Here is a 24016-nt window from a genome sequence, read left to right as displayed (position 1 = left end):
TTCACATTTCATCCAACCTCGTTCATTTCTCATCCAGCTTGAGGTTCTCATCCATACTCGCCTGCACCTTCTTCATCATCTCATCGCCAACCTTCTTGGCATCCGCAAACCGCGGCTGGAAAAACTCCTGCGTGCTGACGAAGCGCTTCTCCCACGTTTCAAAGTGGCCCAGCGTGACGCACTCGGCCCAGCCCCTCGCCGCAAAGGTAAACTCCAGGTCGTCGCTGCGGTAGCGCTTGTCCTCGGTCGCCGTGCGCAGCGTCTCGTCGAGCATCTCGGTGTTGCGGAAGAGGTGCTCCGTGACGCCCAGGCGCAGGCGGAACAGCGGCGTGCTGCAGAGCATGTGGTCGTAGGGCACGATGCCCAGCTCGGCCCAGCAGTCAACCATGGCGAGCAGCGAGAGGTGGTTGTTGGGGCGGGCGGGCGTCTCGGCCGTGAGGGTGCCCAGGGAGAAGGACGTGAGGATGGAGGCCTCGAGCAGGGGGCGGTTGGCCCAGGTTTTTGACGGGCCAAAGACTTTATCGCGGGCGGCGTAGATGCGGGCCTTGAGGCCCTCGAGGTTGCCTTCCAGCATGAGCTTGTAGAGCTCGGTGACGGATTTGGCGTACTGGGCGACTTGGTCGCGGGCTTCGGGGTTGAGGATGGCGAGGCCGGCGTAGACGTGCCATTTCTGGGAGTAGATGCGCAGCATGATGTTCATCTTGACGTTTTCGAGGCCGCCGATGTAGCGGCTGAGTTCCCAGGGGTACTGGGCGTTGGCGTGCCATGCTTTGCCCATGGATAAGAAGGCGGCGTGGGTGACGGCTTGGGTGTCGGCGGTGATGCGGTCGTGCTCTTTGGCTGAGAGATAGACAAACTTGGACTGGAGACAGCTCAGGACGGCTTCGACCTTGTGAAGAGCTTCATCTGGGGCTCGGTGCTGGATGAGAACGAGCGGCTGCCCTTTGGGATCGACGCCAGGGCCGTGGAGAGAGTGGCAGGAGAGGATGTAGACGTCTGAGGGGAGGTGAGCTTCGAAAGCTGCGATCTCGGGAGATTTGCACGATGTCTGGCCGCCGACGATGGCGCCCATCTTGGTTGCTAGATGGCAGTCATCATGTTAGTCAAGTTGGACACACTTGTGTTTTAGAAGGACATGATTGATGCGCCTACAAGGTCCATACTGAGCAATCACACGATCAATGAAGGCGGCTTCAACACTGTAGATGATGTAGTCGCTCGCACGGGATACGAGGTGGCCATTTCGCAGAATCTCAATGTTCTTCTAGAAGGAGAGAGACAGGCTTCAGCATCTGAGTTCGGTCACGATGGGAAAAGAGAATAATATGAAGTGCGAAGAAAAAGAAAAAAGATGAAAAAGAGGCAGCGAAGAGATATCACTATAACATTTAGAAAACAGCGCGTTGCGTACTTTTCCATTGTATTTTTCTTTTAGGCTATCGTATTTATCTTCTCTGTCACACGCCAGGATTCTGGAAAGAAACTTGTACGTTAATTACTCGGTCTTGGGAATAGCGATCAAGAAAGTCTACGTGAAATGGGAACCATGATTGGCCAAAGTGTAAATCTAGAGTTCTTTTTGACTGTTAGCTTCTTTGCTTATGTGAAGAAAGAAAGATGAGTCAAAATAAAAAGGGTAATGAAGAATTTTTTCAGACAAAAAAAGTTAGGTAGCTAGCTTTTTCATCACCGAAAGCACAAGGCTGAGCCTGACCAACCGGAACGGTGGCCAGGCGTCCTTGCACAATACTCGAGCCAAATGCGCTCTTGTCATCATGAAAAACTGTGTGGGCGGCGATGGGGAGAAAGAAAACGAGGAGTTATGCTTACCTTGAAAAAAGAGACAGATCCCCCAGAGGCGGAAAGAAAACATATCCGACGTCACATCAATGCAAAAAACTCACCTCCAGCCAGCTTCAGACAATCTCTCGGCGTACATCCTGCCCATGTCGCCCATGCCAATCAGCCCGACGGTGAAGTTTTCCATCCCCGCCGGAATGATGGCGACTGGTGTCGAAGCCATTGCGCCTGCTGCCCGACGCGAATCTTGAAAGCACAGGTCTCCAATTGCTGTATTCACAGAGTCCTCTCCTGTCTTCTCTTTTATTCAGCCTGCTTGGTGAAAAGCGAGGAAGAGAAAAAAAGGTTGGGTTGAGGTTTAGGATTGGAAGAAGCTGAAAAAGAAAAAAAAAGTTCGCGAGATGTGGTTAAATATGGGCCGGTAGGTTTAGGTGGGTATCAAAGGATTGCTGAGTAAGCACAACGTAGCGGCGTAGCGGGGCATTGGCTCGATAGTCCGATATCGATATCGTGGGAATGCCGAAATAAAGACGCCCATGCAGCTATCCGGGCTTGTCAAGTCAGCTTCAAGGCAGTATCCCGCACCACACGAAAGAGCTTTGTCCGGTTTCGCCATAATCGTGCTTGGCTAGTAATTTTTTCAAAAATGGATGCCGTATATGCCATTGGCTCCAATGGATCCGGCCAACTCGGTATAAGCCACAGGGAAGATGTCTCTGTGCCAAAGCCTGTGCTCTTCCATCCTGAGCAGCCCAGCTCTCGAATTGTCAAAGTCGCAGCTGGCGGAAATCACACTCTGCTTCTCACGGAATCTGGCAAACTATATTGGAGTGGAGACCCGGCCAGTGGAGCCTGCGGGCTGAGTCCATTCCCAAACGTGCCGGTTTTTCTAGAAGCTCGGCTCTCAAAGGATGAACCAGCCGGAGAGATTGCTCTCGTTGCGGCGACCTGGGAGGCATCTGTCATTGTGACTAAAGATGAGCAGGGAAAGCGAACCAAGGTATTCAGTCTCGGCATCGGGCAGAAAGGAGAGCTGGGATTGGGCGAATTAATTGTTCGGACGTCGTCAGCTACAAGGGTTAAAGACTTTCCTCCAGCCGGGACTGAGGTTGTGGACCTGTCAGCATGTATGGGACACGTCGTTGCAGTTTTGGACAATGGCGATGTGTATGGCTGGGGAAATTGCCGCAAGTCTCAGGTTGGCGAACCCGGCGCAGTCATCTATTCTCCTAGGAAAGTCGAGGGCTTGAGCTTCAAAGTCGTCAGAGCAGTTTGTGCCAAGGAGTCTACATGTCTCTTTGGAGAATCTGGGAGCGGCAACCTACGTGTCCTGGGGTCAGACAAATGGGGACTAACTTCGGATGCCCCTTCAACAGCTCCGCCATGGAAGGATGTCGGAGCAAGCTGGGGCAATTTTTACATCCTTGGACTAGATGGAAGCTTGAAAGCCTGGGGGCGAGATGATCATGGTCAACTACCGCCGCCAAATCTCCCCTCTATCGACAAGATTGCCATTGGCAGCGAACACGTCGTTGCACTCTCTGTAGAGGGTGATGTTTTGTCTTGGGGTTGGGGAGAACATGGCAACTGCGGACCGCAAGTGGACAATAATGACGTCAAGGGAAGATGGAATGTCATTGCATCGTCAAAGCATATCCCCCCAGAGAGTAAAATAGATAACATAGGCGCCGGTTGTGCCACTAGCTGGATATCTATTACATCCAGCTAAAACCACCATCTCTTCCAATAGTAACCAAACCCTAACGTGAAGAATAGTGAATGCATGATGCTTCTTGACCTCAGCTTCAGTCGGGAAACAGATTCAAGCCTTTGACATCGGACAGTCTCTGAGTTGGATCCACGTATGTTGACTCGGCCGCTGCTCCTGTGGCGTCTATATCGTTTGTTGGCTCATAGCTACCAGTACGAATGTCATCGCCGCGGCTCATATGCGAAATAGAAGGATTCTTGTCTCCAAGTCAGTCACAAAACATTATCAGCAATTCACCAGGTCACTTACAGGGTCAGCACTATGATCCCATTCCAATCTTGCATTTTCGTCACCGTCCTCATCCTCGTCCCTAACGGGCTCCCACGCCTCATCCTCGACAAAGAGGCTTTCAGATCTCAGTGTAGGCGGCGGTGGTCTCTGTGAAGGTCGGAAATCAAAAGCGCCAATGCGTGAGGCGCTCGCTTTAGCAGCACTCAACCGAGGGGTTGGGTTCGGTGGCTGCCGTGATGATGCCGGTGGTGGCATTTCGGATTGTTGTCGCTGAATCTCAGCCGAGGTCTGCGAAGGTGCTGCGCTTGTGCGACGTGAAGTGGCTTCTAGATGTGGCGGGATATGGTTGTTGCTACTTGAGGCGCCCTTACGGGCCTTTTTGGTCCTTTGCGCAGGATTGCCGCCTCGCTCGCCTACTGTCATGATGAGGAATTCGCAAGAGATGGCGTCGCTGGCGTACGATAATTGCATTGGTCGTGCAGGAAGGGAATATCGTGCGGCAATGGCGTTGCCAGTAATGGCTGCGTGCTGAGTAATTGCTCGAATGTCCTTGATGGAGACGACGATTTGGAGCTTGTCCTCTACGTCAATGTCGTCGAATTCGTCTGTTTCAACAGAAATCGAGGTATGCAGAGGTTTCTTAAGAACCGCTGTTTCACACGTTAGCTCGCCCGCTCCATGAGACTGATGATTAGGTGCTATTCCATCATACCATCGTCGCTAATAGTCTTCTCGCTAAAGCAAGTGAAGTTGACATGGTCGCCATCGGTGTTGACCTCGAGGTACTCTGTTCCAGGCCCAAAGTGGTCCACCAGCTGCTTCAACGTTCTTGATGAGATACTCCAGTGATATAGGGCTTCCTGCCTGTTGAATTTAGCGTGTACCGGCATGCTGACTTCAAACGGGAGTCGATGTGTAGCTGTCAGTCCATTCCTAAAAATTATGCGGGCGATAAAACGGCTTTTGACGCCTTCTCCATCTTCAATGGCGACGTCGCACCGGTCTATGATGGTTTGTTTGTCTACATCTCCCCGAGACTCCACTCCAGATCTACTACGGAAGAGAGAGATCAAGCCCTAGAAAGACGGAGAGGCAATCCAGTCAGCCGCCACTCACTTGGTAGAATCCTATCCGCAAAGAGCAGACCTTACTCGTATATACATGGAGCAGTAGAACTTGTCTTGAAACTGTCCTGTGGCTTGGTACTGGTAACGTCCAAAAAACCGGTTGGTCGCAAACCGGAAGCTCGCGTAGGCTGACTTTGATGTGTTCATTGTGGATAGGAAGAACTACTCGTCGAATTAGCAGCCGGTATCGACGTAGAGACAATTTCAAGAGAAGATTACTCACCGAATCTTTTCGCGCTTCGATGGACACATCTTCGCTAAACTTGCTTAAGCAATTGAGGGCGTCGCGAAACGCCGTTACGCCCTCCTCACTGAGGGTGAATGTCAGGATGGCCATGGCGACATGGGAGTGAATGTGACTGTAGCTGAAGAGGATGGATGTGCGAAATTAGACTAAAGAAAAGGTCGAAATAGTCATCAAGAGTCGGAAATCAAATTACAATTATTCTCTTTCCAGAGAGTGCGATGAATATAATGAGCAGCTGAATCAGTAAATGAGCTGCCATATAGTTCTTGTTCACGAGTAGTCAAGGTCCGGCATGACGTATAAATGGCTGACTGTAATTGGTACATATTATTGCTTTATCGGGAGATATGCATTTTTCAGAACACGGCAATTTGGCTTCACTTTGCGAAGCTCGCAAAAGGATCAATTATTTGAGAAATGAATAAGACTTTTTTTTGTGTGTATTTTTTGCATATATTTTAGTTTTTTTTTTTCTTTGCATTTACTCATTTTTAATTTTTTTTTGTTGTTTGCTAAACATCAGGCTCATTCCACATCGCAGACTTCACACCATTAGAAGAGCATTTTCAGTATAAAACTTACTTGCACATCGCATGCTACCTTTCCTCATCACAAAATAAAGAGACAAAAAAAAAAAAAAAAAAAAAAAAAGAAAAGAAAAGGGGAAATTTCGAATAATGACGACAACTCATGATTCCTCGTTTTTCATTCGTTCGATCTCTGCAAGGCACTTTGGAAACCTTTTCAAATGCCTCGTTCTATTATCAGGCCTAGTGAACTCTTTTTCGCAGGCCTCACAAGAGCAGCTCGTGTCGGGAATGCCATTTTTATTCGCCCACTCTTTGTGTTCTGTTCGATAGTGCTTCTTTCGCTCCTTGTTGGTAGGAAACTTTTTAAAGCAGTATTCAGGGTTCGCCTCACACGGGAGATGCGGGTTGTGCGTACTTAGATGTTTCCTTTTAGCTGTAAGTCATGCGAACATATATAGGACAGTCGGTGGAACTCACGAAAAGCTGCCCTTTTTGGTTTCAAACCATCGATTGCAGCACCATCTATGATTCAATTTGCTGCGGCCTGGAGAAATATTTAACAATGTGCACAAAACGTATTGAACGACAATTGCTAACCGTTATTATCCGCCTCGGACGAAGGATCATCATAATCACTGGTAGCAAAAGAAGCGCTCGTGCTACCAGCAACTGTCTCGTTTCCCAGGTCGAGAGGAGCTGGGTCAATATCCATTCCCCCGTCATCAAAGTCATTGCTTGGCCCAACTTCATTGAAGCCGGATGTTGAAAAGCTGCTGTTGTTTATGTTCATTCCCTCCAGATAATTTGTCGGAAAAGTGTTTTCTGTATATTCTTGTGTATGTTCTTGCGCAAAGTCATTTGGATAACCTTGCCCATAGTTTTGTACATATTTTTGTAAATCATTTTCGTCTTTTTTTTGGTATTTATTTAACATTGGATCGCATGCCGCTTCAAGTCCAGAAATATCGTCACCCCCTGGCAATCCTGCATAGGGCCCAGCCGATCCAATGGGAGTGGGACCAAAGCCAAGCCCATATGGCTGACTCTCCCACTACATTGGAGGGTAAGGAACACCAGGAACCAACAGGTTATTGCTGAATTCCAAATCATGCTGAGACGGAGTGGCTGGCATGCCAGAATACTGATCAGTTGACATGGGCGTCGAAAAATGGCCCCCTTGGAGATTGCTGTCTGGGCTTAACCCGGGCTCAGTCTCATACTCAGGAGAATAGGGCTGATCAATAAGAGGCTGGTCATTCGAGCTTTGGAGCAGAACTCTTTTTGGATCTGACATCCAGTCATAACCGTCGTACCTTTGGAAGATATTCAACAGTGAAGCATCATCGTCCTCCACCCGGGTCTGGGAGTCCCCATCAGGCTCGTACATCTTGTTCGGTTAAAGCACAGTATTGAAGCAATATCAGTATCTGTACAAATGCCAACACTACTTCTAAGCGCCTGTTGAGCTATGGATCCATGTACCATCAGCATTACCGTTGCACCAAACATACATGTACGGGGATATAACAATATCTATAGCCCGGCGAAACTAGAAATAGACAGGAAAAAAACCTTACCACGTAGCCGTAATAGATGTTATAGAATGTCGGCGATGTGTTTCAATAGTTCGCCTTGGAATAGGGTTCAACGGAGCGGAAACGAACGCGAACAGAACTTTTGAGTGTTCCAAGTCGGCAAAGGCGACCCAGCCCGTGCGGCCGACTCTGGATAGAAAAGAGGAAGAGGATTTGAACACCGGTCAGAATGCAGAGATATTTATACCTTTCCATCGCATCCCCAGGTTCTATCTGATTCCATGCTGAGCTGAAGTCAGCATTGGTCCCATCACTCGCTTGCAGAATATAACGTCACCAGTCTACAAGCAATAATGCATGCGCAGACCCATATGATGAGCCAATATCTGTTTCTCCACTGCGCAAGGCTGCGATACGCAGCCGAATTGGGTCGTGCCAAGTCAGTGCATTTGATTCTGGTTGCTCGTGTGACGCACCTCTGATTGGATCAGGCAGTCTGCGATTTAGAGGGGCTGCCCTGGCCTCCCGCCGAAATGTGGTGGCATTGGTGCCCTCTTTGGTTAGGGGAAACTCCCGCATAATCCATCACATGCAGGCTTTGAGTGGATTGGCTGTTTCTGAGGCTGTACTGGCCCATTTATTACACTTACTGCCCAACGCGTTTCTGCAGTCGTCTGGAGTAATGCGGGAGGTTCGCGAACCAACTTCAAAGCATCATTGAGATACCAAAACTGTAATTTTCAAGCAAAGACTCTGTGCGGCATAAAAAATATAAAGAATGGTTCAAGTTTACATAGAAATCAACTCTAGTTAACATCAGCATACCAGCAATCTTCAGTAGCGAGCAAGAAAAATCTAGAGATATATTCCTATTTGTGACACTTCACACCTCTTATTTACACAATGTCTCAGAGCGCTGCAACTGATTTACCATCTGCCTCACTACCCCTGGACGCAACAACAGAAAATCCAATTCCATCTACCGTCAGAGCCATTCATAAATTCTTTGAACCCATAATACTTTATGCGGCCCTTGTCGATGCGATGAGACATACCGCGAAGCCGCCAAAATCTGAACCAAACCCCAACATCGAGGATCCGGAACAGTTATTCTGTTCCTTCATCAATAAGCTTAGCCATGTGTGCGATAGAGAAAGGGGTGGTGATACGGTCACCTCATTCGTCGTACGAAGAAACCCAGACAACCCTGCGAGACCTCAGTTTGTGTTCGCAGTTAACCGACAGACTGACGACCAACTACTAGACACGGCTGTATATGTTAAAAATCTGCTTCGGATAGTTAACCAGGCGCCTGATGGTGAAATGAACCAGCACGAGGCGAGAAGCTCGCTGCTTTACCATATACTGCGTTTCAATCGCCCTAGAGTCTCCTTCTATTTGGGCAACCTCGAGTCTCAGGCAATGAAGTGCCTTGAACAGTGCAAGTCGACCATTATAGAAGAAGGTATTGATTCACTCATGGAGGAAATTGGCCATGATAGAGCCAGCTGATAGTATCTAGACGTCCTGATTGAAGAGGGGCTGAATAAGATTGTCCAATCGCTTTCAGAGTTCAGTGATTCAGAAGACGAATGTAAGCCTCTACTTGGAAAAAGAGCGCAGGCAGTTACTAATCTCTTTTATTTGACAAGATATCAGCAAATCCAAGACCATGATCCAGCTCCTTGTCCAAATCGAGAAATCAAAAGCAGGCGAAGCGATCAAGAGCATCGCCCTGGAAGATCGCATCCCCGGCTACAAGAGCATGGAGTGCTGGTCGGAGCTCTTCCACACGATGAATCGCATCTTGGCTTACCCGCAGTCTGCGCAATTCTTCCTACGCGCAAAGAAAATGCATCCGATCCTCTTCCGAAATCCAATGGTGAACTTCCTTTCATCGAGTCGCCCGATAGGGAAGCCAGGCCGGCGAAAAAGCCAGACAGCCAACGAGATTGTCGGGCGCATGACCCGCAGACCAGAAGACATTGAGCATTTCAGAAACTTTGCAGAATCTCTACAGACGTATGATCTTGACGCTCGGATCCAGAGAGAATTCCAAAAGACTAGCTTGAGGCCCATCGCGCATTCAGAAGTCATCTTGCTTAACTGGCTGCTGAAGCCAGGACAAGTCGCTCCTGAGAAATTCTTCAATGACTACATGTATATTGGTAGCAGCAAGCCGGTTTGTAGGCTATGCAACCATTATTTCCGGGACCATCGATCCAATGTCAAGCACCGACCCTCACACGGTAATTTCTACCCCAGCTGGCGCATCCCCGACGTGTTCCCCTATCAAGGTGAGGAGGCCATAGAGCTGAGACAGATTATGATCGATAGAATACTGCTGCGAGTGCGTAAGGATGCTTTTGACATTGTGGAGCAGAAAGCTTCGCTGAGTATCAAACGGGAGGATACCAATACACTGACGTCTAGAATGACACTTGTGGAAAAATGGTCTGTACGTGGGTCAGAAGCTGTTGCTGCTGCTGCTGCTGATGATGATGATGATGATGATGATGATGATGATGATGATGATGATGATGATGATGATGATGACGACGACGACGATATTGCGTCCATGATGGGAGGCGTAAGCCTGAGTTCCTAGCAGAATAGTGCCTTGTTGAGGATGGCTGGCGTTTTATTCATGTATTTATTCTACCTTATAAAGCCCAATACTGGCATTTCACATCCCGTCTTTACCTTTGAATCAATAACACAGCAACACTGGCCCATTTTTCTGGCGTATTCATTTCCACCAATTCTTGAAGCAGCGAAAGTTTCCCAGCGTAGCATCCCAAAGCCGACGACGAAATTCATGTCGATCGGCGTTCTCGCCTGTGTCACTGTCACAGTCTCTCCCTTCAGAAGGTCGTGAAAAGAACATGCCCATGTTTGCGAATTTGTGGAAATTTGGCGCAGAAAGTATGAAAGCCTTGTGGCGTTTGGCCGAGAAAATTGTTTGCTGAAATTAATCGTCAGTACTGTGGGTTTATCGTTTATCCAAGACCTGGCGATGCGACTTACAAGAAGTAGTATAGGCGAAGTGTAGGTCAACTAATCAAAGAAAGAACTGTTGGCTCTTGTTCAATAGGGACAAAATATAGGCGATGCTGCAGTAAGTAAAGATCAAGAAGAGAGTTTTGTTTCCCAGAGTAATCCCTTTTCTAGTTGTTACGGCAAGGCCAAAGCATAACACTTTGCTTCACTCTGGAATACGGAAAGTGCCACTAAGCCAACCTATCAGTGATTCCATCTGATTGATATTAGTAGTGAATCACTTGGAATATATAACAGCTCAGGTTTACATACTTTATTCGTCAAGCCCTCTCTTCCCCGCAGCCACCAAGCTCAACCTTCCAGGCTTGTCACCAGTGCCCGTCCAGTAGAACAGCCCCCCAAGATGTTTGTGAGTCACATACTTGGCCTTCATATATACCGTCCTCGGAACATCGAACGTGATGTAACCTTTCTCACGATCTTGATCTACGTACCAAGCTGCCACAGATGTTTCTTCAACCACGGCATTGTCTACCCATTCATCCGGCATCTCGTAGTAGTCCATTTCTCCTGCGCCTTCGGTCGAGCAGCCTGGTCCCTCGGCGACGGGGAAATATCTTGCATAAGCGGGAACGCCAAAGACAAGTTTTCGACTAGGGACACCTTTGGATAAAATGTACTCGACGCCATCTGTCGCGCACACGCCGAGTTCTGGATATGAAGATTGGAGACCGCCGTGTGGGGAATGCAGCTGCGCATGATTACCGCAGACACTTGTCCAGGAGCCGGTGAAGTCGTACGCCATGAGGTTGATGTAATTGACTAGGTGAGACACTGCTCGGAGATCGATATGCTTGAGAATGTACTGACCAACCGGAAGAGCGGTGGTGAGAAGATGAGTCTTTTCGGGAAGGGCATTGCGGCACTCTTGGAGAAGCTTCACATAGTCATGACCCTCGTGCGTGTTTTTAGGGTGTTCCCAATCAACTGGAATTGTATAAGTAGAAATTCTTGATCACGGAATGAGGCAAAATACTATCAACGCCATCGAGTTTATAGCGGTCGCAAAGATGGCGGACTTGCTTCGCAAGCGTCTGTCGCCCGTTGTGACTGGCAGCCAGCGTACAAAACTGTTTGCTATCGGCGCCTCCTCCTATGGAAGCAATAGTCTTGAGATGAGGATTCTGGCGCTTGAGTTTTGCAAGGGCATGCAGAGCGCCTTTCTCGCCATCGACATCCTTGACTAAGTCGGCGTGCTCATCGATCCACTATCGCGATATCAGCTACACGGCTCAGCAACAGGCATGGATTTTACATCATACTCGAAGAGAACCATCTTCATTAACACTGTACATATAATATTAGCCGTAGACTTGAGCTGTATATAAGCCTGCCAAGGCAGAGCTTACCCAACAAAGGCATAGAAGATGTGCGTGATATTGCCAACGTCAAGAGTCGCAGGCGTCTTGTCTTTGTACACCAGCCAGCTGGGATAATATACACCATTCATATAATCGCGAGACAAATGCGGAGGACGCGTCTGGTAGCCATTGGTGGCGTCCACGGGTGGTCGCGCAGCATCCGGTGGCTGTTGGTGATGCTCTTGTTCGCTGTCAGACGATCCGCCCATGCACGAGCACGGACAGAACCAGGCTCGAGACTGAGGGACCATTTTTTTGACGGAACGTCTGTTTTCTATAAATAAAAAAAGAACAATTGAATTATGCTGATGAATCCGAGATGAGACTTTGGATGAATTGGTTTAAATGCAGCTGGTTTAACTTTGTCTAACAGCTGATGTGATGCTGCGGGACCCCACAGGTGCTCCGCCCCTTTGCGAATCTTATTCACAGCAGCTCGTCACACGTCAGCGCCTTATTCCAGCATCTGAAATACGTAGTAGCTGAGTGAAGCCAAAAGGAAATTCAAAGAGGGAATTAATCTTGAATTTAAGCTTCATTCAAGATCAGATGAGAAGCCGCCGCTCTTGTTGTTGGGCAATGGAGTAAATCTCGGAACCAGCGGGTCGTGCCATGGTAGTCACTGATATAAAATGAATGGAACGCGACGCAGCCAGAAAAAAAGTACATGAGATAAACTCAAAATAAAGCAGATAGAGCCCCGGCAGCAGATTTAAAAGTCTCCATATCGGAAGATTCTGGCCTTTGCCGGCGGCTCTCTTCACTGCCAGCGGCTATTGGCTATAACTTTCCGAGTGGCTTTCTCAGAGTTTTATAACGAGTAATGAACGTTCGCTTAGTTGTTACAACTAAAGATTAGGGAATTAACATCAATCAATCATTATGGGTTATATGTTCATTGTATTACGATTTCAAGTTCATTATTCGTGTAGTTATTCGTTAGTCTGTATCTTTAGTGTACCAAATGTCTATCCTTTTATCTGTAATACAAGAGGACATAAACCAGTATATGCAACATCATATATCGCTTGAATCAATCAATCCGAGGAATAAAACCAATCGCTTACATCATCACCGCACATCAAATTGCCCTTCTCATCAAGCATTATTGTCCCCCACTGCCGTTCGCTGTAATCCTCTACCGGCGATGGCCCCAATCCGCTTCTAATGCGATCCATCTCACCTCTCAGCCAATATGCCATGATGTACCAGCCCCTGCTTGTGGCGGGCGAAAAGTCGTCTTGGTAGACCATCAGTGCTTCAACCACTCTTTGCTGAATCTCAATGTCGTCCGTGGCCGTCCAGGCTGGAATGAGGCACAGGGGTACGAAGCTGGCGCCTAGAGGCCGATACTGAGAGGCATCGTGAGCCAGTTTAATGGCATCGTTGGCCATGTTGTCCGCTTCTTCAACCATGTTCCCATCATCAGCTCCAAAGGCTCGCAGATATCCGTTGAAAATCAGAGCACACCCCACTAAGAGGCCAAAGGACACCTGATACTGGATACGAGTCTTTATAAATCCGCTCGTCGGCGATTTGGAGGCAAGAGCATCGGCCAGGTGCAGAGCGGCTTTAAGCAGCGGGATTTCGATGCGCATTCGCTGATATGAGTTTGAAATATCGTCAATGTATTTGGCAGGTTCACGTATCAGATCTGGAATTCGAGCGAGGCTCTTTAACTCCAGGCTCATCATTTTTTGTGCGCCATGAGTAATGGGGGCTGGTGGACCAAAGGCGCGATCCTTGAACCGCAAAAACCAAGAGCCAAGCCGTATTCTGGGGTTGAATATGGCTTCTAGAATCTGGTTAAACATATTGAGTAAGTAAAAGTCCAGGTGATAACACTACCATGGGCCGTTCGACAACTTACAACTGGCACATAGAGGGTGTCACGTATAGTTTCATGGAACTGGTCTGAAGATTGACCAGACTCTGCCGCGGTAAGCAAGAATGCAAGCCCTTCTCCATGGCTCACCTTTTGATCATTGTCTTTTCCTGTCCATCCCTTTACCATTGAAAGCAACATGGTTAGCTAGCGTAGACTCAGGATATTGACATGTGCTGGTGCAATTTACTTACTTGGCAAATCAACAGGATATATACGGCGCACAGCGTCTCCGCTTTACTTGCTTTCTGGGGATCATTCAAGCAGGTTCTCAGCGCTTGCAACGCATTTACATACTTGACCAGCGAGCCCCGAGACAAAGATGACTGCTCATGCCTTCGCAGGTGAGGGTAGAATCCTACCATGGCCTCTACCGCCGCATCCAGAGCTTCATTGGTGCCCAGACGCCGAGGCAGATCCTTAAACCACGGGCCGTAGCAGCGAAGATCGTAGCTGGGATCGGTGATGTCCAACAGAGAAATAAAAGCACCCGATCGAGCAGAGTCTCTGCTGGACGCAATGCTGATGATGGACCCTGGACTGTCACTCTCGGTCTCAAACTGGGGGGATGCTTTGCTTCGGGCTTTCTTAGACGATCGCACCACCTGCAGATCCGTCTGGTCCTTGAACTTGTATCGCAGCTGGCCACAGCCCACACAGGCGATTTTCAAGCGCGAGCACCGAGAGCAGGCGGGCGTGGCCATATCGCACTGGAGGGTGGTTATTCTTAGTGCCACTTATATCAAATCCAATACCGAATCATGGCTGAGCTGCTGCATAGCAAGCATAGCAAGCACACACGAGAGAGACCATGCCATGTGGCCTCGCACTTCCATTTTGGGACCGACGATGGACGTGGATGGCGCAATAGAAACGAACCTTTTTCTTCTGCTTCCTGCACGCATCGCATCCGCGATAGCTTGGCACACCCGGCATGGTGGCGGCTGGTTGAGCGGTGCGTGTTGCCCGAACAGGCAATGGGGCTCGCTTTATAGTCAGATGAGGATGACACCGCTCAAGCTGCTGTGCGTGCCAGTGTGGATGCCGTCTCTGTCGAGTGGGTTTAGGCTGTTTGGACAGTCTGTTTTACTCTCATTGGCTTCACCCTCCGCTATGATGGTTGAGAATAGACACGCCGCTATACAGATGCAGAGTAGAGGCAAGTCGAAGGAAAGACATGCCAGATCAACGCGTGCGAGGCTTCCTGCGAGGCTAAATCAAGGATTGGCGATGATGTCAAGAAGAGAGTCTTGCTCGAGGTGCTGCAATTGAGCCACGTCTCCACCCAATTGGCTCAATGCGAGGCATTAATTGGACGAGACTGCCGAAGGTGTATCGGGTGCGGCGCAGCGCTCAGCCTGATTAGGACAAGACGAGGTTCTTTGTGGCTGATGCAAGTGTATGAGGTTGAAACAGATGGATTGCTCTGTGCCACTCTACTGGTTGATGGCCATTATGTACACATACCTTGGGCTTGTTTATCTTGTCATCTACCTATAGCCTAGATTTATCCGTCCGAATTCGATTACAACATACACCATCCCAAAATATCTATTTTATACACTTGGATTTGGATTAAGGTACATACTGCACAATTGCTGAGGTTGCAGCAAGTCTTCTATCTGATTAGTATTTATATGTACATGGTTTAATTTCAACATTCAATAAAGCAATCATGCTGCTCAGAAGGATAGCTTTGCTAGCCTACATGGGATTGCTACAGTTGTAACAGAGTTTTAGTATTTTCGTAATATCTACTAGAGTATTACCAAGTATTTTGACGTTATAATTGATTTGAACATGGATGACCTAAGACTGGAAACACAGCGCATTTCACAAAAGTATGCAACCATCAGATGTATAAAACAGAAATTTTCAGGAATAATGAAATACTCCCGTTAAAAAGAAAATAATTGAAAACAAAATTTGTATGCAAGTGAATCATTTCTTAATATGCAGAATTGATTCACTCGCGAAAATCACTTCACTAAGTTTGACAGCTTGCGCTTTTGTATTTATAAAATCACTGCTAAAAGTCTTTAGTGAGAGTCGAGAGCGCATGAAACAAGAACACCAGAAGGATAAATTCTCCTTGTTAAAATAGACTTGGAAGTAAAGACGATGAAAGTATACCATCTCTCAATACGCATGAATGATTTGCTGTAATCACTTTTAGCCCCCTCAATTGCTTGTGCCCCTTGGTTATGAAATCAGCACCAAAAGACTCTGGTTTCTTAAAAATGGCAAATTCTTGTGCATGGCTCAGTGTGGGTTCATAGAGTTATTCTATACACGGATGTTGGGTTCTCCAGGCCATGGAGCAAACCACTGATGCGACTTGCTTTGTATCATTCGGAGTCCAAGTCATAGGAGTCCAAGGCACTGAGGCTGGCAGCCGTTTAGGCGCAACAAACTTGGAAATCGGCAAAGCAATATTGTAAATGGGCGAAGATATATACGTTGACTAATGGTCATATGTTGCCACCTGGCAAACCTCTAACGAGGGGTGGAGATGGAAAATTCTTCACTTTTCATCAGGCGGCACTGTAGGGCGCAGCTTGGCAAATGTGTGCCATTTCCATCCAGACTTGAAGCTGAAAAGGGGCAAAGTTTGAACTAGCCCCCATTTCTGGGGGCCGCAAGGGGAAGAGTTAGTAGCCCATGATTTGGCGTAGAATGGGAAACAGGTCTCGTTACATCAGGAATACTAAAGTACTTATTGTTAGGCTGTAATAAGTACACTAGACATTGCAAATATTATTGCTGGTGGTGTAATTATTGTATTGTCACTCTACAGAGAGCCCAGCTACTTTATCAAAAATCCAAGCCCCATATTCTCTCTCCCTATCATAGGAGTTATTTCCCAACGCTGGAATCTAGTGTCAGCCAATTTTCCAGTCTATTGAAATAAGTTGACTTACCGTGCCACAAGCTTTTTAGCGCTGACTTGACCATCAAACAAAGCCTGAACTCCGTCGGGAATACCGTTTAGACCGTCTGGAAGTACCTCTACAGGATGTGGTCTGAATTTGCCTTCTGCTAGGAGATGACTCAGGTATCGATAGAAGAAGTACGCAAATTCGCCATCAGCGTATGCTTGTTCTTCATTGATAAAACTGTGCGAGACGTGATAAGCAGAGGAGACGAATGTGCGAGTGAACTTGACATTCTCGGGAAACTTCCAGCTTTGATCGGTTGGGGGATCCACCATATTGATGTGGCCGCCGCCCGATGCAAGAAGAACCTCAGTAATACGCTCATAACTGCCGTGTCCGGATACAGCGTCAAATGCAATCTTGATTTGGGCAGGCCCGGCGGCGTCAAGGATTTGGCGAGTCACATCTCCCTTTCGATAGTCGATAATATGGTCTGCTGCGTTCAGGGATCGGACAAAATCGATTCCATTTCCAGCAACAGTGATTATGGGCCCAATCTTGCTCAGCTTAGCTAGTTGGAGGGCGTATGCCCCGACAGCAGTTGCTCCGCCCCAAATCAAGATGGGTGTCTTTTGACGAAAATCACCAACAGTCGTTGGGAGGGGAACGCCCAGATACTGGTACAGAGCGAGGGCCGCTGTCATAAAGGACAAAGGAAGCCCGGCTCCTGATTCGAGGGAAATATTGGGGGGCAGACGGAAAGTAGTAGAGGCCGGGACAACAGTGTACTCTGCATAAGTTCCATGAGGCTGGAACATTCTGTGGAAACCTGCAACACGGTCGCCCGGTTTGTATTCAAATACTTCAGACCCCACAGCTTCGATGATGCCAGCCACATCATCGCCGGCGTTGAATGCATTTGATTCGTCACGATTTTTGGTAGACTATCGAAGTTAGCTTATAGATGGCTCGGGGCCAAATAATTGCATCAATTACCTTCCAATCCTTTGGATTTAGCCCGGCATAAGCAACTTTGATGAGAACATCCTTCGGGCCTGGCTTCCTAGTTGGATATGAGTAATAGGACTAGTTACCAAACCGAATGACTTACGGAATTTCAGTCTCTCTCACAAAGCCTTTGTAGGTGGACTGGCGATAGATGACGAGCTCCTTCATTTTAATGTTCTGTCTTGATTGAAGACGAAATATTGATGAGAGGTTCTGAATTGTTCTGGATTGAAGTTTCAACGTAGATAAAAGGTATAGCTGTAGTATTGTAGAGCTTAGCTGATAAATATTGCTGTTGTATTGACGGGACTGAGCGAAGAATTGATAGTATAGCTGTAGCATTTATTGTAGAGCTGAGCTGATGAATGTCGTTGCTATATTTGACGGAAGTTGGATATGGATCGATATTTATATTTATATTTTTACATCTGTATATATTATATTATCTGCCTATAGTTCTAATGTGCTGTATGACATCCAGGCACTTTAGTGGCTTGATTGTGTCACTGCCATTTCAATGCCGACAAAACTCCGCTGTAAGCAGCTCTGCTAATAGCAGAGATGTCGTCAAACGCCATTGTCAGCTAAGCAAAGCCGCTCTACCCAAGTAGTGCTTATACTAAATGTAGCTAGGCGCCCGACATGAAATTATTAATACAAAAGTTATATCATGCAAAAGTTATATCCAGCGGACATTACCGAGGTTACCATAACCAATTGTGTCTTCTCTATAAAAAACCTATGTTATAGTCAATTAATTTATCAGCTACGCTGATTAATCTCTACATTTATAATGTTGCATATTGGTATTGTAAAATACACATTTGCAGTATGAAGCATCTCTCAAATTAAGCCCAGCAGTGGCGAGATTTGGGTGCAATAGAAAACAAGCATCACGCCAAGAAAGCCCTGACTCTTAAAAGAATAGATATGGCATCAAGCGTTTTTATTTCTCGAGAGAAATGGCAATTCGTAGAGGTCCATTTAGACAACGCTGTAATGACCCTCGGAAAGATGAAGAAAGAAGCGGATTTAACATATCACAAACCGTTAAACAAGAGTCGATATCGTACACGCCTTTTTGGTACCCATACTCTTAGGGAAGTACAAGACTTCAAATACAAGAGAACAATAAATCATGTATAACTAGTTGGGAGTAGTGTGGTTTAAACGTCACGAGTGTATTCGCAATGAACACTTTGTTCACTCTCGCTTCTGGTGTCTAAAATGAGCGAAAGCTCATCATCTATAAATGCCGTTCGAGCATCGTCCCAATGTAAAGCCACAGGTAAATTTCATTTTTAATTTCTAATTGATTAGCATGGCAATGTATAATGGAGGGAAAACCTTTTTGATTGGTGGGCGGGCCAATCTCCGCGTTTAATCAACCTTGGCACAGCAATGAATTGGCTCAGACCCTTCTACAGCCTCACCTTGGCTGATGGTTTCGTGGACACATGCAGCTTAATGCAAAGAGGTCGGCATAATAATTTTTAGAATGCAAAATTTTGTCCATTTGTTTACTTATATGCAGTGCCCTCAAAAATGTACCATCTATTCGAGATCCGTGAGGGATGAGGAAGTAAGCCCCAGACCTAGGCAGATCCAGCTGTGTGCGATTAAAGGAGATGCAAATAGGTAGTAGTAGTTCTCTGCCGCTTTGGCATTTATTCTCCATGAATCCCATCAGCTAAAGTAACTAGTCTATTCACTGGACAGTAATATTGATAACCCACGATATGGTGATTACACGCCGCATAGGGCATGTAGTCTGCACCTCGTCCTGGCTAGCTGAGGACGTTATTGACTGGGGCTAAGAAACCATGCGATATCACCGCCTCTATACGCGCAATAAGTAGAGAATCCCGAACTAAATAAATGCGAGTCTCTCCGGATTCCGTTAAAATATTGCAAATCGAAAGGCGCCTAGAACAGACAGACTACCAATCCATACTACATAATCTTGGTGCGAAGCAGTTATAGCATACTTATGAGATGGCTAATATGGCTTTCATATTAGGTACGAAATATGCTATAAATTCGTACAAAAGTCACGGCACACAAGCTTCAATGTTACCATCCATGCTATTTATAGGTACCTAGGAGTCAACGCGGGGTCTCCCTCCGTCATAACAACATGTAGGTACATGTACACAACCAACCGCCGCCGGTCGCAGGGCGGTCGCAGGGCGGCTGCAGGCTTCTAATCCTCATTAATGGCGCGTACTCGAGCACTGTTGGTCCATATGGAGGCCTCAGCTTCAACAGGTATTTGCTTTGTTAGGCATCCGGCAATGCAATTCGCCGACAATAATGGGCTTGCGTTATATAAAGTGTTAAGAAGGCTGTGAATCGGTCGAAGATGCCAGAGTATCGGGATTATAAGAGCGTCTGAGTCATAGGCTACCTATGCGCAGTCCAAGTTGCATTATACATGCACGTATCATACATGTATAGACGTCACTCTATTTAACCGCTTGTAGGCCGCCCAAGCTCCCACTTTCTATATACTCCGCATCCAGGCTTCAAACTAACATGTAATCATGTCATTCTCTACCTCAGTCGTTCAGCATGGCGTCCATGCCCTACAAAGAGTCAGTTGCAGTATTCTTGATATAAAACGCATACTAATATACTTAGTATTACCTCTTCGCCCCCCTTTACATTTGTCGTCGGTCCAGATGAAAAAGAACATACGATCCATTCTGCTCTTGTCGCACACCAGTCCGAAGCTTTGAATGCGCTCATCAATGGAGGGATGAAGGAGTCCATAGAACGGCGCGTTATATGGAAAGAGATAAGCGAGGAAGTTTTCATTGACTTTAGCCAATACGTATACACTGGAGACTACGACGGAGCGAAGCCTAGCAAACGTGAGGTACCAGGGAGAGTGGCTCCTCTTCGAGTTTCGCCCATTGGAGACGCATGCTGGATTCCCCCTCACTTAAGGAAGAAAGGAAAGTCCGAAAGTTCTATTTGGACTAAGAAAAGGCTGTTATGGCACAAATTCCAAGCACTCGATCCATTACCGTCGCAGGATTCTGCTCCCAGTTTGGGGTCGTCTGCTATTTGCGACTATACTGATGTATTTCTCAGCCATGCGCGGATGTATGTATTTGCGGATTATTACGGAATTGATCCTTTGCAAATCTTGGCGCTCCATAAATTACTGCGAGCTTTGATACTTTTCGACGACCAGGGAGGGAGCTGTGGCGATATAATTCAGCTTGTACGATATTCTTTTGAACAGACTGTTGATAAGTGGGACCAGGATGATGAATTGAGATCGCTCGTTTGTTTATACGCTGCATGTCAAGTGGAAGATTTATGGAAGGACACAGAGTTTAAAGACATTATGAAAACGTTGCCTGATTTCTCTACAGGGCTGATTACAGCAATGCTAGATCGGCTTGATTAGGAATCTATTCTCATAGGTTCAAAGGAAGGCATCATAATTGGATACAGTTAAACTTGGCAAGTCATAATAGCAAACAGTATATGGCTAGCCGCAGAGTTATTGATGGCAATCCAGTCTGGAGTTTCCAATAGTGAAATACTGTCTCGGCTGTAGCTTATTTGCTCTTTCAGCTATGATAAGTCAGATATCCCAACTCTGGCTAGATATTACGCGGCCCTGTATCTCAGCCTTGTCGATCACGAAATGCCGTTGGCCAACAATCCGCCCTAGTTCAAAATAGAGCTCCGAAGAGCCCAATGCTCCAGCACCCGTCATATGGTCAAAGCACAGACTAGAGTAAAAGCTATATCACGCTTCGCATACTTCTCGCACACATTTTCTCAAATATCATTGGGCACGACCTTAGCTAAAGGGGGACACAAAAAAAAAGGAGACGACTTCGAGACTGCTGGGGTGAAAAAAAAGACTATCCGAAATGCTCCGCACGTAAGATGCAATAAAATCGATCTTTTGTGTACCTCGGGAGAAGAAAGTCTGCAACAGTGTATTTTCTCTTACACAAAAGGGGAAACATGTGCATAACACTAAATCCCTTCCATATTCCCTGTTTGGCCCCCAAGAGGCTTTGGAGTACATGTATACCGAGGCAATGCCGTGCTACGTCGCTTCTATTCCCTCAGTCTACATCTTAAATCCATTAGCGTATAAAGGGGTAACAAAAAAAAAGAGAAAGAAAAAGAAAAAGGTGCATATCAAGGTTCCTTGCGCTACTTGGGGGCCCTTTCAAAAATGGCGAAAATCCTTCCAGTTAAGCGACACAGCTGCATATGGATGGCCAATCGGTGTCAAGCTCAGGATCAGCTGAGGGTGAGAACTTCATATACTTGAGACAAACCCCTTCGGTGATTAGTTCAGCCTCATATACGGAATATATTGAAGAGCATTGAGAAAACAACGAAAAGAATAAGGAGAAAGAAGACAGGTACGGTCTAGAGGGAAGATTGAGGACGAGCTTGAAATGGTTTGGGTATCTTCACAGACTATCATAAGATGTTACTCATTCGTTAGTTATTGAATGATGGCGACATATAACGGGGTGTGGACCGCCGATTGAATCATGCCATCATAGAAACAAGAAGAAAGAAAGAATTGCAAGGATTCATATAGAACAAGATATTTCCCTAGGGGATTTGTTGTTTTACTTTGCGCACGTGCTGTTGTTTCCTCGTCTTGCCTGCCTTTGCGCAAAGCCTCTCTCCCTCCTCACCCCGGAGAAGAAGACATAAAAAACAAGCACCACCAAAGAGTCGTCCAAACAACAGAAAAGAGAAAATATTTGATTTCCGCCCGACCTTTCCCCTCTTTGTCCCTTTCCTTCCCTCGCAATTCCATTTACGCGCCGCCTTGAGCGTAGCAACAATCTTAAAAAGAAAAACCAGTACATAAAAAGGGGGGGAAATACAGACAAAATCGGGAGATCAAAACGAAAACCGTTAGCAGCAACGAAGAAAACCCAGGCACGTGTAATCATGAGGATACACGGCAAAGGTTTAGAGAGAAAGAGAAGAAAACAACAAGTCATCAGACTAAAGATCCGACCGGAACGCCATTCGTTCATCACACCCTTTGTGGACCACCGTAAACCCCGAAAATTTCCATCAAAAACCATCCAGTGATTTGTTTGTAGCGGCCCGCACCCGTGAGCCGTAACTCTGTCCCCTCTTTTTTTTTTCTCCGTCATCATGGGTCTGTTCTTCTCAAAGAATAGAGCCGAGACCGGGTCGTGAGAGGCGCTGATAATAAACCCATAGTCATGCGCGGTCGTTTTCCCGCGTTTTTCATTTCAGTGCGCAAAAAAAGAAGAATTGCGCATAAATCCGTAAAAAAAAGGACGAAGAAAAAGACGAGGGTAGTTGATTGAGTTGTGTTTTTTGTTGTTTTTGTTTTTGTCTTTTTTTTTCTCCTTGTGATGATAGCTGTCTGTCATGCTTCACGTCATAGCCATCACCTCATCGTCTAAAGGCGGAGGGCTGCTGACATCGAATCCTACATGACCGTAGAAGCCAACAGGCGCGATTCGACATCGTCCATGCCCATGCCGTCCATGCGTGGGCCCTCCATGCCTTGCAGCCGCTGTTCTATCGCCTGGAAGCGAGGCTCGTAGCCGCCGGCGCGGGCCTCGATATTCTCCATGCGCTTCTCAATGTTGTCCAGGCGCTGCTCGATCCGCATCAGGCCCTGAGCCATATCGTGGCTCAGACGGTCCAGCTTGTTGGTGAAGGACCGGATCGAGGTCGCCAAGGGAGCGTTCTCCTGGCCGGGGGTGCCGGAGGGGACGCGCGGCTCGTGGTTGTGTCTCGGTTCCTGCAGGGCGAAGCGCCATTGGTTTCCCAGCTGGACCTCGCAGACGGCCTTTGCGCGGAAGGGACAGTCGATCTTGCGCGTGGACGGGTTGCGCTTCTTGGCGGTGCTGTTGTACTTGACGCCGCCGCGGTCGCAGACGAGGTCGTAGCGGGTGGGCTTGCCGTCGCGATAGTTGGAGGCGCGGAGCTTGACGATGCCGTAGCCCTGGTCCTTAGCCACGCGCTGCACCGACGCCATCAGGTCGTCAAAGGTCCGGAAGATGCCCTCTGGCGGGGGCAGCAGCGCCGGCGGGGGGGTATTCGGCATCGCGATGAGTTGAGCCACGGTGGCGAACGCGAAAGGCGCGGGCCTTTTCAAACGGGGGAGATGAGCAAAGTTGGGCGGGATGGTGCGCGCAGAGGGACTCAGCGAAGCGGCAAGATGCTCCCTGAGGCTGGAATCGTGCAGTGACGGCGAAGAGCTCTTGGCGGTGGTGTCGCGTTCGGGCGGGTAGCGATGCTTGGGTGAGCGGGTTGCAGGAATGCAGAGCAGAGAGAGGCCGGGCTGTGAGGATTTTTCCAATCCGCACTGTCGGCAGGTTCGAGTTTCAAGGTTTGGCGTTGATCCGGTCCGAGCGACGCGGGCCAGTAAGATTCGGGCGTTGGCCGTTAGCAGCAGCAGCAGTACGGAGGGAGAATGGAGTCTACAGTGTAGGTGCGAGAAAAAGGGCAGCCCGTACAGGGCACTGCGCCGCAACTTATACCTTTTAGCTGGTTAGCGTTAGGGGATCCAGGCGCTAGCGCCGCTGCGAGAGCGTGCTACAA

The 24016-nt window shown here is 47.5% G+C and overlaps 10 protein-coding genes across 11 annotated transcripts; 3 read left to right on the top strand and 7 right to left on the bottom strand.

Annotated features, from left to right (window-relative positions):
- Nucleotides 1-22: 22 nt before the first annotated feature.
- Nucleotides 23-2023, bottom strand: TrAFT101_011637 (uncharacterized protein; the record flags this gene model as incomplete). Its single annotated transcript, XM_024908625.2, has 4 exons — nt 23-1080; nt 1153-1264; nt 1412-1472; nt 1905-2023. 4 exons carry the CDS (start codon nt 2021-2023, stop codon nt 23-25), a joined length of 1350 nt encoding a protein of 449 aa, XP_024757936.2.
- Nucleotides 2024-2446: 423 nt separating this feature from the next.
- On the top strand, nt 2447-3529 carry TrAFT101_011636 (uncharacterized protein; the record flags this gene model as incomplete). The annotated part of the gene is made up of 1 exon (XM_024906937.2): nt 2447-3529. The coding sequence occupies one exon, from the start codon at nt 2447-2449 to the stop codon at nt 3527-3529; it is 1083 nt and encodes a 360-aa protein (XP_024757937.2).
- Nucleotides 3530-3605: 76 nt separating this feature from the next.
- TrAFT101_011635 (uncharacterized protein) lies at nt 3606-6496 on the bottom strand (the record flags this gene model as incomplete). The annotated part of the gene is made up of 7 exons (XM_066129319.1): nt 3606-3767; nt 3821-4452; nt 4515-4878; nt 4954-5091; nt 5153-5288; nt 6184-6250; nt 6304-6496. 7 exons carry the CDS (start codon nt 6494-6496, stop codon nt 3606-3608), a joined length of 1692 nt encoding a protein of 563 aa, XP_065985451.1.
- A 261-nt stretch (nt 6497-6757) lies between these two features.
- TrAFT101_011634 (uncharacterized protein) lies at nt 6758-7093 on the bottom strand (the record flags this gene model as incomplete). The annotated part of the gene is made up of 1 exon (XM_024903548.2): nt 6758-7093. The coding sequence occupies one exon, from the start codon at nt 7091-7093 to the stop codon at nt 6758-6760; it is 336 nt and encodes a 111-aa protein (XP_024757940.2).
- A 1051-nt stretch (nt 7094-8144) lies between these two features.
- Nucleotides 8145-9849, top strand: TrAFT101_011633 (uncharacterized protein; the record flags this gene model as incomplete). The annotated part of the gene is made up of 3 exons (XM_024910116.2): nt 8145-8706; nt 8764-8835; nt 8894-9849. The coding sequence occupies 3 exons, from the start codon at nt 8145-8147 to the stop codon at nt 9847-9849; spliced, it is 1590 nt and encodes a 529-aa protein (XP_024757941.2).
- A 654-nt stretch (nt 9850-10503) lies between these two features.
- On the bottom strand, nt 10504-11974 carry TrAFT101_011632 (uncharacterized protein). The gene is made up of 4 exons (XM_024900824.2): nt 11651-11974; nt 11564-11588; nt 11278-11509; nt 10504-11228 (listed from the first exon to the last, which is right to left on the bottom strand). Exons 1-4 carry the CDS (start codon nt 11911-11913, stop codon nt 10555-10557), a joined length of 1194 nt encoding a protein of 397 aa, XP_024757942.2. The 5' UTR covers nt 11914-11974; the 3' UTR covers nt 10504-10554.
- A 572-nt stretch (nt 11975-12546) lies between these two features.
- Nucleotides 12547-14764, bottom strand: TrAFT101_011631 (uncharacterized protein). 2 transcript variants are annotated; one of them, XM_024908626.2, is made up of 4 exons: nt 14427-14764; nt 13742-14257; nt 13533-13667; nt 12547-13464 (listed from the first exon to the last, which is right to left on the bottom strand). In XM_024908626.2, exons 1-4 carry the CDS (start codon nt 14481-14483, stop codon nt 12700-12702), a joined length of 1473 nt encoding a protein of 490 aa, XP_024757943.2. In that variant the 5' UTR covers nt 14484-14764; the 3' UTR covers nt 12547-12699. The 2 variants fall into 2 exon arrangements, with proteins under 2 accessions (XP_024757943.2, XP_065985450.1); XM_066129318.1 differs by having other exon boundaries at nt 13742-14764.
- A 1509-nt stretch (nt 14765-16273) lies between these two features.
- TrAFT101_011630 (uncharacterized protein) lies at nt 16274-17786 on the bottom strand. The gene is made up of 4 exons (XM_024904266.2): nt 17535-17786; nt 17420-17486; nt 16469-17367; nt 16274-16416 (listed from the first exon to the last, which is right to left on the bottom strand). Exons 1-4 carry the CDS (start codon nt 17771-17773, stop codon nt 16404-16406), a joined length of 1218 nt encoding a protein of 405 aa, XP_024757944.2. The 5' UTR covers nt 17774-17786; the 3' UTR covers nt 16274-16403.
- A 1989-nt stretch (nt 17787-19775) lies between these two features.
- Nucleotides 19776-20849, top strand: TrAFT101_011629 (uncharacterized protein; the record flags this gene model as incomplete). The annotated part of the gene is made up of 3 exons (XM_024908627.2): nt 19776-19910; nt 19994-20025; nt 20072-20849. Exons 2-3 carry the CDS (start codon nt 20003-20005, stop codon nt 20847-20849), a joined length of 801 nt encoding a protein of 266 aa, XP_024757945.2. The 5' UTR covers nt 19776-19910; nt 19994-20002.
- Nucleotides 20850-21765: 916 nt separating this feature from the next.
- Nucleotides 21766-23955, bottom strand: TrAFT101_011628 (uncharacterized protein). Its single transcript, XM_066129317.1, has one exon. It carries the CDS (start codon nt 23517-23519, stop codon nt 22896-22898), a length of 624 nt encoding a protein of 207 aa, XP_065985449.1. The 5' UTR covers nt 23520-23955; the 3' UTR covers nt 21766-22895.
- Nucleotides 23956-24016: the final 61 nt, after the last annotated feature.

The sequence above is a fragment of the Trichoderma asperellum genome, chromosome 7 (assembly GCF_020647865.1).
Source record: "Trichoderma asperellum chromosome 7, complete sequence".
NCBI lineage: Eukaryota > Fungi > Ascomycota > Sordariomycetes > Hypocreales > Hypocreaceae > Trichoderma > Trichoderma asperellum.
The sequence above is the reverse complement of the archived record's forward strand: the minus strand, read 5'-3'. Positions and strand labels throughout refer to the sequence as shown.